The sequence below is a fragment of the Typopeltis vanoorti genome, chromosome 19, assembly GCF_054136105.1.
Source record: "Typopeltis vanoorti isolate ZY-2024b chromosome 19, IOZ_Tvanoo_1.0, whole genome shotgun sequence".
Taxonomy (NCBI): domain Eukaryota; kingdom Metazoa; phylum Arthropoda; class Arachnida; order Uropygi; family Thelyphonidae; genus Typopeltis; species Typopeltis vanoorti.
This window is the reverse complement of record NC_143567.1, coordinates 65,394,680-65,411,631: the sequence shown is the minus strand read 5'-3', so window position 1 is coordinate 65,411,631 and position 16,952 is coordinate 65,394,680. Positions and strand designations below refer to the sequence as shown.

General features: G+C 38.3%; 1 protein-coding gene across 1 annotated transcript in view; it reads right to left on the bottom strand.

Moving 5' to 3' along the window:
* Nucleotides 1-16,952, bottom strand: part of LOC150096198 (proto-oncogene tyrosine-protein kinase ROS-like) — a 481,253-nt gene that overhangs the window by 118,918 nt on the left and 345,383 nt on the right. Inside the window, exon 30 of the mRNA XM_090409003.1 lies at nt 2,514-2,658. Within this exon, the coding sequence (XP_090265129.1) occupies nt 2,514-2,658 (145 nt within the window). The remainder of the gene's footprint in view (nt 1-2,513; nt 2,659-16,952) is intronic.

The window sequence follows — 16,952 nt, the reverse complement described above, 5'->3', positions numbered from 1 at the left end:
CTGTACAATTTTGGTTATGAGGATCGGCTGAGGGAATGTGGACTGCAGAATTTGGTGGATAGAAGAAGGAGAGGTGATATGATTGAGACTTTTAAACTGTTGAGAGGTGATTACAGGGTTGACACTGGGGAGTTATTTCACTTGGTTGAACAGCAGGAAGGAGTGATGACAAGAGGCCATCCCTGGAAGTTACGAAAGGAAACTGTGAGCAAGAGGGTGAGGAGTGGTTTCTTTGCATGGAGGATGGTTGAACCGTGGAATGCATTTCCTGATGGAGTGGTGAGAGCGAGAACGGTCAATGAGTTTAAGGAGTGGTATGATAGACTTTGTGTTTCTTGGCTGGGGGGGGGACTGCTCTTGATGAGTCTTGACAGACTTTGTTCTTAGGAAGGACCTCCCACGATGAGTCTTTTGACTCCATGGAGGCCTGAATAATAATAATAATAATAATAATACACATCAAATCTGGACTGGTGGTTAAACTCACTTCTATCTTCCAATAGACTAACTCATCTAACTCATATAATGTATTGAAATCCTCCAGTAGCTCTTTGGGCTACAATATCTGCTCTACTTCTCACACTTCTTCAGCAGTTTGCTGGCAAACAGCTGTACATCTACAGATAAGTCAGTCCCGATGTCTTCGGCCATTATTGTGTAATTATTGTATGTTAACCTGTATCAAAACAGATTCCTGTGGCACTGCACAAGTGACATTACTGTTTTGATATACCACTCCACCATATACAGCCTACTGATACCTACATGACAGCCAATCAGTTATCCAACTCACTGTCTGTTACCTAATCTCGTTTATTTCAATTCAACTAACATATTATCATGTGGCAGTCTATCAAAGGCCTTTGAATAATCCAAGTTTACTAGTATATAAGCATCTTGTTGTAATACTTAAACAGAATGCTAAAGCAAGACAAACCAATGCTGACTATCATAAAGAATACTGCTATTATCAACCCATTTTTGAATCCTAATTATCACCAACTTCTCTAACACTTTAGCAACAACTCCAGACACCCAGATTGGCCAATAATTTGTAGACTCAATCTTATCTAACCCTTTATGAAGTGGAAAGTGGAACAATTTTTTTCCACATTACATTCTTACATTTTCTTATACTCATTTCTTACATCTTCTTACATTTTCCAACTTTACATTTCTCCCACCTTACAAGAATCGTAGCAGACTTAGGCATAAACTAGTCTATAGTTTTTGTCAAACTATAGACTAGTTTATATTTCATCAGTAGTTGTTAAGATTTTGGAGAAATTAGTGAGGGACCATATACAGTGTTGGGCAGATGAGGGAATGTTATCTGTGAGAATCAACATGGATTTTTTAAGGGATACTCTTGCTTTAGTAATATGATTGTCTTTTATAATTAAGTGACAAAAACTAGAGGGGAAAGGCATATTCTGCCACTTTTTTAGATTTTATAAAGCCATTTGACAGGGTACCACATGATAGGCTGATATTTAAGTTGCAGCACATGGGTTTAGATGTCAGGTTAGTTTCATTTCCTATGACATATAGTCTCCATTCATTTAATCTACCTTTATAATTAACATTCAACAGTTCAGATGTTCTCTTGGTTGTTCATTTCTGTACCCTCTCCAGCTTTTCTTCATTCCTCTAGTAGCAGTGATAGTAAGGGTTTTTGCAAAGTGGCACAATGACAGCCTTATCCATGTTATATGAGTGTTCCTCTCAACATTGTTGTTATCCTCTGTGTTGTTTTTGCTATCTTTACGAGATCCCCCCCCCCCAAATCAAATCATTGTCCACTATTACTCTGAGATCCTAGTATCATTAATTTCTTAAGAGTAAAATTCCATCAATATAGCATTCCTTCTAGAATCTCCTCAAACCAAAATGCATAGCTTTGCATTTGACAATGTAGACATGATGTCTATTATCATTTGCCCCAAGTACCAGCCAATTCAGATTGTCTAGTAGGAACAACTAGAATCATTCCTCATCACCCTACCCAACTTACTTTCATCATAAACAGAAGCCATCCCCTTTGAGCACTTTCCTATATCATTAATATACAAAGTGAACAGCCATGGACTAAGAAGACAGCCCACATCACTCAACTAGGCACCCTAAATTTCTTAGAATATGACTCCTTTATAAATGAAAAAACATTTTCATTAATAATGATTTTCTTTTGCTTAATAGACATATATGTGCTGTATTTTTCTTGTATTATCATATAATAACTTTTTTTTTTTTGAATTGACTATTCAGATCAATTAATTATGAGTCTACTCTTAATTATCAATTTAAACCAATAGAAATTTTTACTTAATGTGAAGCATAATTTTTATGTATGAGAGTGTGTTTTCATGATGAAATTTTGAGTATTTTTCATTAATATACCTTGTAATTAAAAACAGCATCGTATTAACTAACAGAATACACTTCCCATTTATTGTATACATTAAATCTCTCAATAACTGTAACTCTTAAATAAAATCAATAAATATTCTTACCTAAAGTTATATAAAGCATTATTTTGATGTATAAAGCTGCTATTTTGAGGAAGTTCTTGCAAAGTAGCCAGTTCAACATCAGGAGGCTGGAGATTTTGAGCAGTAGCTTGTAGTATTTTCTTATCTTTCTCATGCTGATTATGAACTATTAAGATAATAAGTTATTATGTAGTATTTCTGAATGAAACAATTTTGAAGTAACGAAAGATGAGCTTCAAAATATGCAAGAACAATAATCATATATTGTGAAATATTTACATTTAGGAATATTTTGGAAGGAAAGAATGCTCAAAAACTTATATTATCTTCAAACCTCCACAGAGTCATGACTCCATGTGGGACATCAAACTGTCACACATTGCTCATCCTAACATGCCTTAAATACATTCTCTGCAATCATCACATTCTCAGGCAAGGTATATCATCCCCTACTTTCTATGCAAAAAATCCCGCTTCTCATTTCCATACCACATCCCTCCTTAGACATCTAAGGATGACCCCATCTTCTGCCATTCTATGAAATACCTCTTCAGTGTGAATCTGATAAAAAAAAAAAAAAACCTTATCAAGCTATATATCTCAAGTATATCTCCCTTCTCCTCCTGTCCACTAGACTCTGCAAATCACATTTTCTGAACCTTTCTTTACAATCCACATTCCAGAGGCTAGAAACAACCTTAGTCAATTGCCTCTGGACTCTCTCCAATCCCCTTCATCCTTTTAAAAACCAGGTGAACAAATCTGTGCACAGTAGTCCATATGTGGCCTAATCAAGGCATTATACATGGAACCATAATCTCCTTACTTCCACAAGTCAGTGTACTCTGCATCATCGCCAGAATTAGTTGTGTTTTCCTCAAAATTTTAGCACTATCTGCCAAAAATTTGGAGGCATCTGAACTTTGGTACTAGAGAAGGATGATGAAACTGAAATCATCCACAAAGACTTTACCCAATGCTCTGTCATTCCCATTTCTAAAATATATAATGCAGACAACTGTGAAAATCATCGAACAATGCATTTCACATGTTTAAAAAATATTACTAAAAATATACAAAAATGACTAAGAAACTAATAAAAAATATACTAAAAGACTTCAGACTAATAAGGCTGAAAATATACTGGCAATGACCATTTTGGGTTCAGGATGCAACAAGGGACAAGAGATACAATCATAGCTCTTATAATGATTACTGAAAGCAGATTTCAGAAAAATAAAAATCTTTCGATAGTTTTTCTTGACCTGGAGAAAGCTTTTGATAATCTTGATTGGAACCAAATGTTTCAAATCTTAAAAACAATAAAGATAGAAGGCTCATATTTAAAATCTAATAAGCACCAAGAAGCCAAATAAAACAACCAACAGCAAATCTAAAACAGCACGTGTTCTTCTTCTAAAATACAGTTTAATCTCTACATAAAAGAAGCAATAAATTTCTATTAGTTCTGTTAATTTAACAATTCCACTGCAGGCATGGATGTTTGTTTCTTTAACAAACATCCATGAAATTATCTTTAGGTAGGAGATGAATTTCAATGCCTGGTGTGAGATCTCTGCCCCACTTATGGGAGGCCTGAAGTGGCTTGAAAAAGTTCCATGTTTCATCTCTAGAGTAGGGTTTCCAGACTATGTAAAAATAAATTTAAAAAATACAATATATATATATATATATATATATATGTGTGTGTGTGTGATCATAGGCTTTTACTCGGTTGTTGTGATACATTTTAAAACATAGATTTAATAACTTAAAAAAACCGAGATAACTTATAAAGATTTTAATGAGAATAATACAACTAGTTTCGGATTATAACAGCCTTCCTCGGGTATTCATAAAGGAAAAGAATAGTAATAAACATTGACGTATCTAAAGCTGGAAATTACAGGTAAAAATTGCCACATAATTGATACATAAAAAACGTATTTTTTCAAGATGTTCTAACAGGTGTGCCATTGTTGATTGCAAGTGTGTGTGCAGGCTCACGTGAACGCCAATATTGAATAATTGCAGCATGGCTATCTGGGATGTTATAACTCAAATTGTTGTTTAAGTGGACAGGGTTCAGCAGGATTTCCCTTGATTCTACAATTTTTCTCTCAAACTCATCATCACAGTGAAAAATATTTTCTGATCTATCCCAGCAAACCGAGTGGCTTTGTTGATCATCATTAGGATTATTTGAAAAAAGAACATGACTGCATAACACAGTTGCATGAGATCTTTAAATGTGGACATATATATATATATAATATATATATGTCCACATGGTTAGCCTAGTGGCTATGTGCTTTGCAACCATATGCCTGGGGAAGGAGTGTCCTAGGTTCAATTCTCGTTGATGATGTAAAGAGCTTAAGAATCTTCCATTTCAATGGGTAGGGACAGCAGGTTGGTTCCCCCCCCCAGTTTATCTCGGGGGGGGGGGGGGGTTCATCCTGCAAGCAGACCAACAGGCCCTGTGAATATGCACGGATTACAGTCATCAATATCACCCTTAGGGAATACAGCAGAGGAGTGGCAAATTGGCTGCATTAATTCACAAGTAACCCCTCATTAGGAGGGGACTCAATACGTCCTAAGGGACTGATGAGAAGGATAGGTATATATATATATAAAATTGATAAAAATTAAAAATATATAAAACTGATAAAAATTTAAAAAAAAAAAAAATATATATATATATATATATATATATATATATATATATCCTTAGTCCACCCATAGTATAAATGTATTATAGGCATGCGCAAATAACCTTTTGCAGACTGGAACCACACAAAATAAAAAAAGATGACTCTCCATGATGTTACCTTTGCTTATTATCTGTTATCCATTTTCATGTATAATTTGTCATCTTCTCATCTTTAATAAGATGGCTTGTTGTCAGGAGTGTAATAGGTATGTGTGAGAAAATATGACAGTGATTGTTCAGAGATGAAACAAGAGAGAGAGAGAGGGTGAGGGTTTTGCAGATATATTAATGGTTTACAGCAATATGAATGAAAGTCTGGAACTGTAAGCAAATAATGCCAGACAGAAGGCAGTGATGGATATAAGAGTAAGAACGATAGCCAGAAGAGTGACATGAGAATATGAGTGTGGAAATGTGATTGTGAATATGGAAAAGATTAAAAACGGAAAACCAAGTATAATTATGAAAGCTAGCCTGACTGAAGAGCAAGAGATGGAAAAACCTTGCTTTGCACTGTCTTGTTCACAAACTCCTTATACAGCTTCCAGGGATGACCTCTTGTTCTCCACTGAAATCTCCCATCATTTTATGAAAAACCTCTTCAACACTGATCCTAAAACAGCTCCTTACTAAATTGTACATATCTATCATATCACCCAACTCCTCCTATCCACCAGCCTCTGCAGTTTGCATCGTCTCAACTTTCTTCATATTCAAAAAAATACCTATCTTCATATTCAAAAGTAGTCCATATATGGCCTAATCAGACCTTTATACAATGCAACCAGAATCTCCTTACTTCTAAAAGTCAGTGTTATCTGCATTATTGCCAGAATTCATTGTGTTGTCCTCACAATTTTGGCAATATTTCCTCTAAATTTTAGATCCTTATCCATCATCACCCCAAGATCTCTTATTTCCTCCACCTCCAAGAATATATTCCTACCAAGAGTAAATTCTACATCCCATCTTTGTTTTCCAAATTTTGAAACCTTACATTTCACAACATTATATATCTCCATTCAAATCTTCCTCAATATCATAACTTACAGGTTAAACAGCAATGGCCCTAAAACAGACCCCTGAATCGCACCACTAGAGATTTTCCTCTTCGGGATATTGCCCCGCCCATACACAACTTGCTGATGCCTATCAGACAACACATCTCCAATCCTATGCACTAGCCTAATATCCAAACCCATCCATTACAGTTTGACTATCAACTTATCATACATTAATCTATCAAAAGCTAAGTTGCAAAGTCTAAGTACAATACTGTGTATCCATCTCCCATATACAATGCTGCTGTCACCTTATTGTAATAAGGTGACAGCATAATCACCTGCCTTATAATTTCACATATACCCTTTCCTCATAGTCCTCACACTGCTGGCAGCCATCCAGGTAATGATTTCATGGTCACTCTGACCAACTGGAGGATGATTTGACACCTTGTTTATGATAACATCCTCTGATGAGATGATCAAATGCAAGACCCACGATCCATGTATGCCCTCTGTTACATACTACCTATGGTAGTTGTCCATCAAAAACTCGATAAACTCATTTTCTTTACTTCCAGTTGCTATCTCATCATCCCAATCTAGATTGCCATAATTAAAATCATCCATAACGACTGCCCATTTCTTATTTGCTTGGCTAATTTGATTATATATTTCATGGTCACTACCATCCTCATTACCAGGTTTATAACAACATCTGATTGAGATTTTCATTCTATTCATCTCCATCTCACACCATACAGCCTGAAAACCATTGCCATTATTTCTCTCCAGCATTTCTACTTGTACTATCTTCACAAAATACATCATACCCTTCCATCTCTATTATTATTATGGGCAACTCCAAGGAGTCCTTAGATTCGTCAAGGGAGGCCCTAAACATCATGTCAAGAACAACTATTCGACATTCACACAGTATCTAACGTACTTTGCCTTGAATTCATTTACAGTCATGGCACCCACAACAGATTCTGGCAGCTTATTCCACTCATTCACCACTCTCCAAGTAAAAAACCTAGCTTTAACACCCTTGCTAACCACACTCTTACCAAGCTTCAATGGATAGCCCCTAGTCCTCCCACTACCAGTCCTATTCTCAAAAGTATCTTCTGAATTAATCTTATAGAAACCCTTCAGTTGAGAGGGCGCTAGTGGGTCAAGCGCTACGGACGTGTTTTGAAGAGCTCCTGATTCAGATAAGTTTTACTAGGAATAATTAAGTATATATGCGTAATTGTTTAAGTAAGAGCGGCTGTAAACATTGTACGCTACCGATATTATTAGTGTGGGGTTTTTTTTCTTTCTTAAACTAAATAGGAAAACGTTAATATTAGACCTAGTAACCTGCAGAGAAAAAAAAAAAAAAAAAATGGCGGCGGCATTGTCATTCCATGATTTTAATTTGGATTTCAGTCGGTTCGTTAAGTGTGAGGTCTGTTATATGTATTCCTTCGATTACATAAATGATTTGTGGATGTTTAGTGCGGATGGAAGAAGGATGTGTGCGAAATGTGACCTGAACGAGGAATTGATGAATGCGAATATGAAGTTGATGACAGATAGTGCTAGTACCGATTGTGTCGCGAGTGCACGTTTGAAAGAGGATGGCGAGAAAGACAGGCGAAAAAATGTTAAAAAATCAGGAAAAAAGAAAAAGAGCGATTTGACAACCGTAACGGATGTTAAAAGGGATGAAAGTGAGGCGGAAAGAAACGAAATCGAGAGAACGAATGAAAGTAGAAATGGCATGATGCAGAAATCGCAAGTAAAAAAAATCGAAAGAATGAATGATAGCGAAAAAAGAATGACTGATGGCGAACGTTGGACGCATGTTGGAACGAAAGTACTGAACCAAATAAAAATGAATGACAGTAAAAGTGAGAAGAATGATAGCGAAAGTTGGACGCATGTTAGTCGGAAAGTACGGAAACAAAGAAAGATATGCGAGAGTGAAAGTGAGAAGAATGATAGTGAAAGTTGGACGTATGTTGGACCGAAAGTACGGAAACAAAGAAGGATGAATGAGAGGGAAAGTGAGAAGAGGGGGTCGAGAGTTAGAAAGTTAGAAAGATTTAATGATAGAGAGAATGTGTCGCGAGGTTCGGAAGGTGAATTGGATTGGATGAAGCAAGAAATGAAATGGATGCGGAATGAAATTAAGAGAATTCAGGTCAAAACTATTAAAATAAATCATGATGGCATGAAAGAGTTAACAAAAGATGAGCGAGTGGCGTTGTATGGCAACTCCATTATTAAAGGTGTGCTAGAGGATAAAATGCACAAGGTATGTTTTCCAGGTGGTAAAATGAGTAGAGTGATTGAGGCATTGAATATGAGGCGGGAACGAGCAAAAGAGTTAATTGTATTAATTGGTACAAATGATTTGAGAGAGAACAAAGAGCATGTCAAAATGAATGTCAGGAGACTGCTTGGAAAGATAAAGCAGAATAGTGTGACAGGAAGGGTAGTCAGTGTGTTGCCTAGGTATGATTGTGGTGAAATGAGGCGGAGAGCAAGGATTATGAATGATATTCTGGCTGAAATGTGTGAGGAGATGGGAGTACAGTTTGTTAATGTGTGGAATGAGTTTGAGGGACGAAGTGAGCTGTATGGGAGCGATGGACTGCATCTGAGTGGTTATGGTGTGAGTTGCTTGGAGAGACTGCTGCTGGAAAGTGGAGAAGTGAATAGAGAGAATGAATCAGATCGAGAGGGGAGTGATGTGGAAGAGCAGGAGAGTAAGACAGGAGAGATTGAAGGAGTGGAAATGAATGTGGAAGTGAGTGGTATGAGTATAGAAATGAGTATAAAAATGAGTATGAGTATAAAAATGAGAGAATGGGTGTGCAAGAGGAGCAGGGAAACGGGGAGGCTCAGGATGGACAGGGATACACAGCGTGAGAAAGGTGGATGCTCCAAGAGGAGGTGAGAGCATGTGTAGGCAGGAAAGTAATGGGATGATCAGGGATCAAAAGGAAACAGATGGAATTGCAAAGGGTTCTAAAATGAAGAAGCAGAAAGGGAAATGGCCCCAGTCCAGCATGGAGAGATCACATCGAGTGAGTGGTATCAGTGGAACTAGCTGTAGATCCAGAAATGAGTTGTTGTGTTTGTATACCAATGCTAGAAGTATAAGAAACAAGGCGGATGAAATGGTTGCACTAATTGCGTCTGTGCACCCAGAGATTGTCGGAATATGTGAGACATGGTTAGATGAGGATGACATCCTGACAGGAATAGAGATGGAAAGGTATGATGTGTTTCATGAGGATAGAAGGGGTAAAAAGGGAGGGGGAGTGCTATTGATGATAGAGAAAGAGTTATGTCCATACAAGATAGAGATGCAAGAGGGAAATGGGGCCAGTGGTTTTGAGACAGTATGGTGTGAGATAGAGGTGAATAGAATCAAATACTTGGTGGGATGTTGTTATAGACCTGGTAATGTGGATGGTGGTGATAGTGAAATGTATAGTCAAATAAGCCAAGCAAATAAGAAAAGGGTGATCATTATGGGTGATTTTAATTATGGCAATATAGACTGGAATGAAGAGATAGCAACTGGAAGTAAAGAAAATGAGTTTCTTGAGTTTTTGAGGGATAACTACCTCAGACAGTATGTAACAGAGGGCACAAGAGGATTAAGGGTCTTGGATTTGGTCATCTCATCGGAGGATGTAATTATCAATGAGGTATCAAATCATCCACCAATTGGTGAAAGTGACCATGAGGTGGTTACTTGGGTGGTTGCCAGCAGTGCAAGGACCCCTGTGAAAAAAGGGTATATGTGGAACTATAAGGGGGGTGATTATGAAGAGCTCAGGAGTCAGCTTGCAGGTGTAGCATGGAATGAGGAGTTAGCTGGAAAAGAGATCAATGCAGCTTGGGGGATTTTCAAAAAATATTTAGTAGATGCAATGCCTAAATGTATACCATGGGTGAGAAGGTTAAATAAGGTAGGTGTGAGATGAATGAATAAAGAGATTAAGCATGCAATACAGAGAAAAAGGGCATTGTGGAGGCAGCATAAGAGAAGTGGAAGTAACCAATTTTATGAGGTCTACAAAGACCAGGCAAGGAGGGTGACTTGGTTGGTGAGAGTAGCTAAAGAGAGGTATGAACAGCAGTTAGCTAATGAAGCTAAAAAGAATCCTAGAGAGTTCTTTTGATATGTAGCCAGCAAAAGAAAGAATGATTATGGAAGGATGACACTGATTGGAGGAAATGGTATAAAGACAGCTGTTGCAGAATGTGTGGTGGAGATACTTAATGAGCAGTTCATAAAGATCTTGTGAATGTGACTTCATGGAGAGATTAAGAGCAGTTGATGATGGGGAGGAGAGACTGACTGTAAGTGAGCAAGAGGTGTTTGGGGAGTTCAGTAAACTAGATGTAAATAAGGCTGTGGGACTTGATAATATATCACCGCGTATTCTGAAGGAATGTGCCAGAGAGTTGACACCTGCCTTGACATATTTTTTTAATATGAGTCTTGCACTTGGTCAAGTCCCTAAAGAGTGGAAGGAGGGCAAGATTGTGCCACTTCATAAAGGAGGTGATCGAACTCAAGCATCAAATTATAGGCCTATCTGTGTGTCAGGTGCTGTAGTTAAGTTGTTGGAGAAGCTTGTGAGAACTAGGATCCAGAGTTGGGTTGACAACAATGGTATAATCATTGATGGACAGCATGGATTTGCTAAAGGGAGGTAGTGTTTTAGTAATCTACTTACTTATTACAATAAAGTGACTGCTTCCCTGGACAGAGGAGAAGGATACACAGTAATATACTTGGATTTTGCAAAAGCTTTTGATAGAGTACCTCATGATAAGTTGACAGTCAAACTAGAGCAGATGGGGTTGGATATTAGATTAGTGCATTGGATTGGAGACTGGCTATCTGATAGGTATCAACAAGTTGTGTATGGGGGTGCAATATCCAAGAAAAGGAAAGTCACTAGTGGAGTGCCTCAGGAATCTGTTTTAGGGCCATTACTATTTAACTTGTATATTAATGATATTGGCGAAGATTTGGATGGAGATATTCAGTTGTTTGCAGATGATGCAAAGTTGGGACGAACCATAAAGAGTAGTGATGATGTTGTGGCCTTGCAAGAAGACTTGAATAAATTGAGTGATTTGGCAAGCGAATGGGGATGTGAGTTCAATGTTGCAAAATGTAAGGTTTTAAAATTTGGAAAACAAAGATGGGATGCAGAATTTATGCTTGGCAAGAATATATTGTTGGAAGTAGAGGAAATAAGAGATCTGGGGGTGATAGTGGATAAGGATCTAAAATTTAGGGGACACATCGCCAAAATTGTGAAGACAACACAAAGACTTCTGGGAATGATGCGGAGGACACTGACGTGTAGAAGTAGGGAGATTCTTGTTCCATTGTATAAAGCTTTGATTAGGCCACACATGGACTATTGTGCCCAGATTTGGTCACCTGGTTTTCAGAAGGATGAAGAGATGTTGGAAAGGGTCCAAAGGCGACTGACTAAGGTAGTTTCTGACCTCTGGAATGTCGAGTATGAGGAAAGATTGAAAATATGTAATTTGCAGAGTCTAGTGGAGAGAAGGAAGAGGGGAGATATGATAGAGACCTACAAGTTGGTAAGGGGTTGTTATAGGATCAATGGTGGAGAAGTTCTACAGAGAATAGTGGGAGATCAGGGGAGAACCAGAGGTCATCCCTGGAAACTGTATAAAGAGGGTGTGAGTAGGGGAGTGAGAGGCAGGTTTTTTTCGTGCAAAGTTGTGAATGATTGGAATGCCTTGCCTGAGAGTGTGGTGTTTGCAAAGAGTTTGAATGTGTTTAAGACACGGTATGATGAGATGTGTGTGAGATAAAAGGACCTCCTAGATGAGTCTTTGACTCCTTGAGGTCTTGTTTAATAATAATAATAATAATTTGAATGTCTCAATCATAAAACCCCTTTTCCACCTATCAACCAATTTCTACAACCCACAAATCTTCACCTTCAAGAAGAAACCCTGGCACCCATATCTGGGCACAGTAGTCTATATGGGGTCTTATCAAGGCTCGATACAGAGGAACAATAACCTGTTTGTCTCTGCTTGTTAAAGTATTTTTCAGCAACCAAGTGATTTGATGAGCTGATTTAGCCCCTATTGCAATGTGCCCCCTATACTTCAAATCCCTATCCACCAACACTCCCAAATCCCTGGCCTTGTCAATCTCCTGGAGTACAGTTCCACCGATGTGACATACTGCTGCTAATCTCTTCAACCCAAAATGCATAACCTTACATTTTGCCACATTAAATTGACATCCATTCTCCTTAGCCCAGTCCTCCAAGTTATCCAAATCAAACTGCAAAATTTTGACATCCTGTGCACTCACTATTGCTCTACCCAACTTTGAATCATCAGCAAACAAATCAACAGTTCCTCTCAGATCCTTTCCTATATCGTTAATGAACAAATTGAACAGTATTGGTCCAAGAACAGAACCCTGCAGCACACCACTAGTCACAGGCCGTCTTTTGGACTCTACTCCTGAATAAACCACTCTATGATATCTCTTCATCAACCACCCACCTATCCATCTCAACAACCCTATATCCATCCCCGTATGCTGCAGCTTACTGATTAGAATACCATGTGGTATTCTGTCAAAGGCCTTAGCAAGATCCAGTAGAATCAGTGTAAACCTATTACCCTTATCCAGTTCAGCGTCACTGTGTTATAAAATGTGCGCAAGTTACTGAGGCGTGATCTACCCTTCACAAAACCATGCTGTCCCCCCCCATACAGTATCCCATTTTCATCTATCCAATCCTGCATTTTCCTCTTGACTATTTTCTCCAAGACCTTGACAACGATTCCTGATATGCTGATCGGTCAGTAATTTACGACAGAAGTCTTGGAGCCGCCTTTTTGCAGTGGAAGTATTTTCCCCTCTTTCCACCCCCTTGGGACTGACCCAGACCCGAGTCTCAAATTAAACAAAATGGTCAAGGGCACTGACAATTCTTTAGCCGCTTCATGTAAGACCCGAGCTGGTATACCATCCAATCCCACAGTTGTATTGACATTGAGGTTTTGTAATAGACTATTCACCTCTACTTCATTCACCACAATTCCCGTATAAGCTGTTGGTTCTTTCATTCCTGCAATGTCACCACCTGGATGATATACTCTTGCAAAGTGCTCGCTCAGTAATTCCACTATATCAACTGATTTGGTTACCTCTCCCCTACCATCAGCATTCTTTAAAATCATTGTGCCGTATACATTTTTTCTTTTACTTGCAACATATTGAAAAAACTGTTTGGGATTCTCTTTAGCCTGTATGGCTAATGTTCTTTCATAATCCGCTTTTGCTTTTCTTACCACACTCATTACCCTTCTGGTCTGCGCTTTATAACATTCATGCCGGTCACCTGTCTCCTTAAATTCCCTCTACAATTGTTTATTTTTTTACAGCTCAAGCTTAATGGTGTTATTCATCCATTTAACCCCTACTTGATTTATTATTCGGACTCTAGGTATACAGTCAGCCATTGCTTCCTGCAAACACTTCTTAACCACCTCCATTGCACTATCAACATCCAGCCCTTGCAGTTTTACATGCCATGGCACTGAACCAATCAAACTCCTAAGCTTGTCATACTTACCAGCCTGATAATTCCACTCTTAATTGTAAATTCCACACCTTTAACCACCTCCCAAGTCAAGACCCTATGATCACTCTCACCAATTGGTGGCAATGTGGTCATATTTATTACAGCCAGTGCCAGATTTACATATAAGCTAAAAAAGCTACAGCTTAGGGTCTCGCAATCTGCTGGGGCCTCAAATAAAAAAACAAAAAGACCAGCTGATGTAATTTAAAACAGTAGGGGACCTCTGGGTTTTGTATAGCTTAGAGCCTCAGCAAGTCTAAATCCAGCCCTGGTTACAGCCAAATTCTCAGATGCAATTACTAGGTCAAGCACTCTCTGACCCCTACTATTTTCCATTACATGCTGTCGCAGATAGTTATCCCTTAAAAACCGCATAAAATCCAATTCCTTCCTCCCATGTGTCCTCTCCTTCCAATCAATGTAACCATAGTTAAAATCTCCGATAATAATTACTCTCCTTCCACTCATTTCTTTTATTTGCTTATGCATACTATCTCCACCATTTATTCCATCACCTGGTCTACAGCAGCACTCAATTGTATATTTTGTTCTGCTAGCTTCATTCTCACACCAAATAGCTAGGTATTTGGTGTGAGATTGTATCCTGCAGTTCAACTTCTATTCTCCTTGGCTGCAGCTCATCAGCTATCATAAATAACACTCCCCCCCCATTTTATTCTCCCTGTCACTCCTGAACACACTATACCCCTCACATTCAATCCCACTAGCTATATCGTCTTCAGTCAACCATGTTTCACTAATGCCAATAACGTGTGGTCTGGAAGTGCCAACCAAAAATTATTCCTTCTTATTCCTAATACTTCTGACATTAGTATACATGAATTGCAGAAGCCCATTTGTCCCATCCCTATTTTGATGCCTTATACTAACTATCCCATTCTGATTTGTCATCCTTTGTACTCGCTCGGGCATATTACACAGATTCATACGCTCAACTGTCTCCCTAAATCGGCATATCTACTTCGCCCCCCTTAATAACTCTAGTTTCCCTGATTCTGCACATCCACTTCTACTTCATTCAACAACACCTTTTCAAGTCTCCGTACACCAAATCCATTCAAATTCAAACTAAAACCTTCAATTGTGCAAAAACTTTTGATGGACTGACACAAGACAAGCTTAAATAAATTGAAATGGATGGGACTAAATCACAGACTAGTAAGTTGGATAAGTGAATTGCTGTCAAACAGATATATGGTATATATGGGGGGTGCAGTATCCTGAAAGAGGAAAGTTCACCAGTGGTTTGCCACAAGGGTCTGTGTTGAGACCATTATTATTTAACTTGTGTATTAATGAATTAGGGCAGGTCTAACTGGAGATATACAATTGTTGGCAGATGATGAGAAACTGGGGAGAACAAAGAGGAATCAAGAGCATGCTGTGGCCTTACAGAAGGACTCAAGTAGATTGTATGAATGGACAGGTAAGTGGAACTGTCACTTCAATGTTGCAAAATGTAAGGTTCTGAGAGCAATGCAGCATATAAGAAAGTAGGTCATTGACATCAGAATAAAAGGTTATTTTTTCACTTTACAAAAGCTTGATCAGAATACATCTGAACTACTGTACACAGAATGAAATATTTGGTTTTAGAAAGATGAAGATTCTGGTGAAAGCTCAGAAAAATAGTGACAGGTTCAGGGAATGTTTGCAGAGACTGATGGACTGAAAACTGGTGACATGGCAGAAATATATTGTGAGGTGATTTTACTAGATTAATACAATATAGATTATTTATATAGTGGAAGGAAGTGATAGAGATAATCATATAATTTGCATAAGGAGATTAAGGGGGCTTAGAGCAAGGGAATAAGAAGTGAGTTTTTTGATTGAAGAATGACGTTTGAGTGAACTATGTTGCAAGAAAGAGTGATAGGCACAGAGACAATGACAAGGATTAAGTATGATAATTTCTAAATGCTTCCCAAGATGGCACTAGTGTCCTTGGTGAATGTGGCGGCCATGTTTAGTTAGGCTAGAAAACGTGTTTTTAAATTTAAGTATAGTGTGACTTTTTGTCTCAAATTGTGCTGCAGTTGTGCATCGGTTAGATACAAGTGTCCTTCAGTGGTGTTATTGTTTGAAACTGTGTTGTATATATTGTGTTTTCGTTGCCGTTTGGTTCACTACTTCAACGTGTAAAGATGGCGTCCAACAAGAAACGTATGTCACCGGCGCACAGGACTTCTACTTCTACATGAAAGGCTGGCTCAGCGTTAGATTTTTCCACAATGGATGCAATGCGGAAACTGCTACATGTATGCACCAAAGAATGTGAAGGATTTATGGTCAGTCTGGCTAAATGAGAAGAACGAAAATGTCGAAGTATGTGAGAAGTGTCGGGATAGGCTGGAGCATTTAGGAATGGAAGCTGACATTGGGACCGTAGCGGAAGAACTTCGGTGGGAGTTCAATAATGAAAAATGACCTTAATCTTCTGCATTAAGAATTGGAAGTGCTCAGTAAAGAGATACTGGAAGTTAAAACTGAGTTTAATGTGTTAAACAGAGAAATTAGGACTATAGAGATTACTTTAGCTGAAGTAACTAGAATAGGATTACGTATGGGTGAGTCTTTGGTGAATGATGAAGTGATAAATAGTATGGGAGTGATTGGGAGTCAACAAAATAAAACCACAAGAGGTCTAGAAAAAAACGAGATGTCTTGAGAGTGGGGGGGGGTAAGTAAAAGAGCATTGAGTAATGAAACTGGGAGAGTCATGCTGAATAGTATAGAAAATGAGCCCATGAGTGACGCTTGTGTGGACTTGAATGAAGTGAAGAGTGGTAAGATATACAGTGATTTTATGATTAAGGGTATGGAGAGTGATATCCCTGAGGAGTGCTTGGCTGGTGGGACAATAGAAAGAGTGGCTTTAGCAATAAAGAGTGGGCATGATGCAGACAAGATGATAGTTATGGTGGGTACAAATGACCTGAGTGGTGGTATCAATCGGGTAGCAAAAGATTTAAGAACATTGTTAGATATTGTGAAGAGGAAAAGTGTCAATGGGAGGACAGTGTGTGTGTGCTGCCTCATTTTGACAATT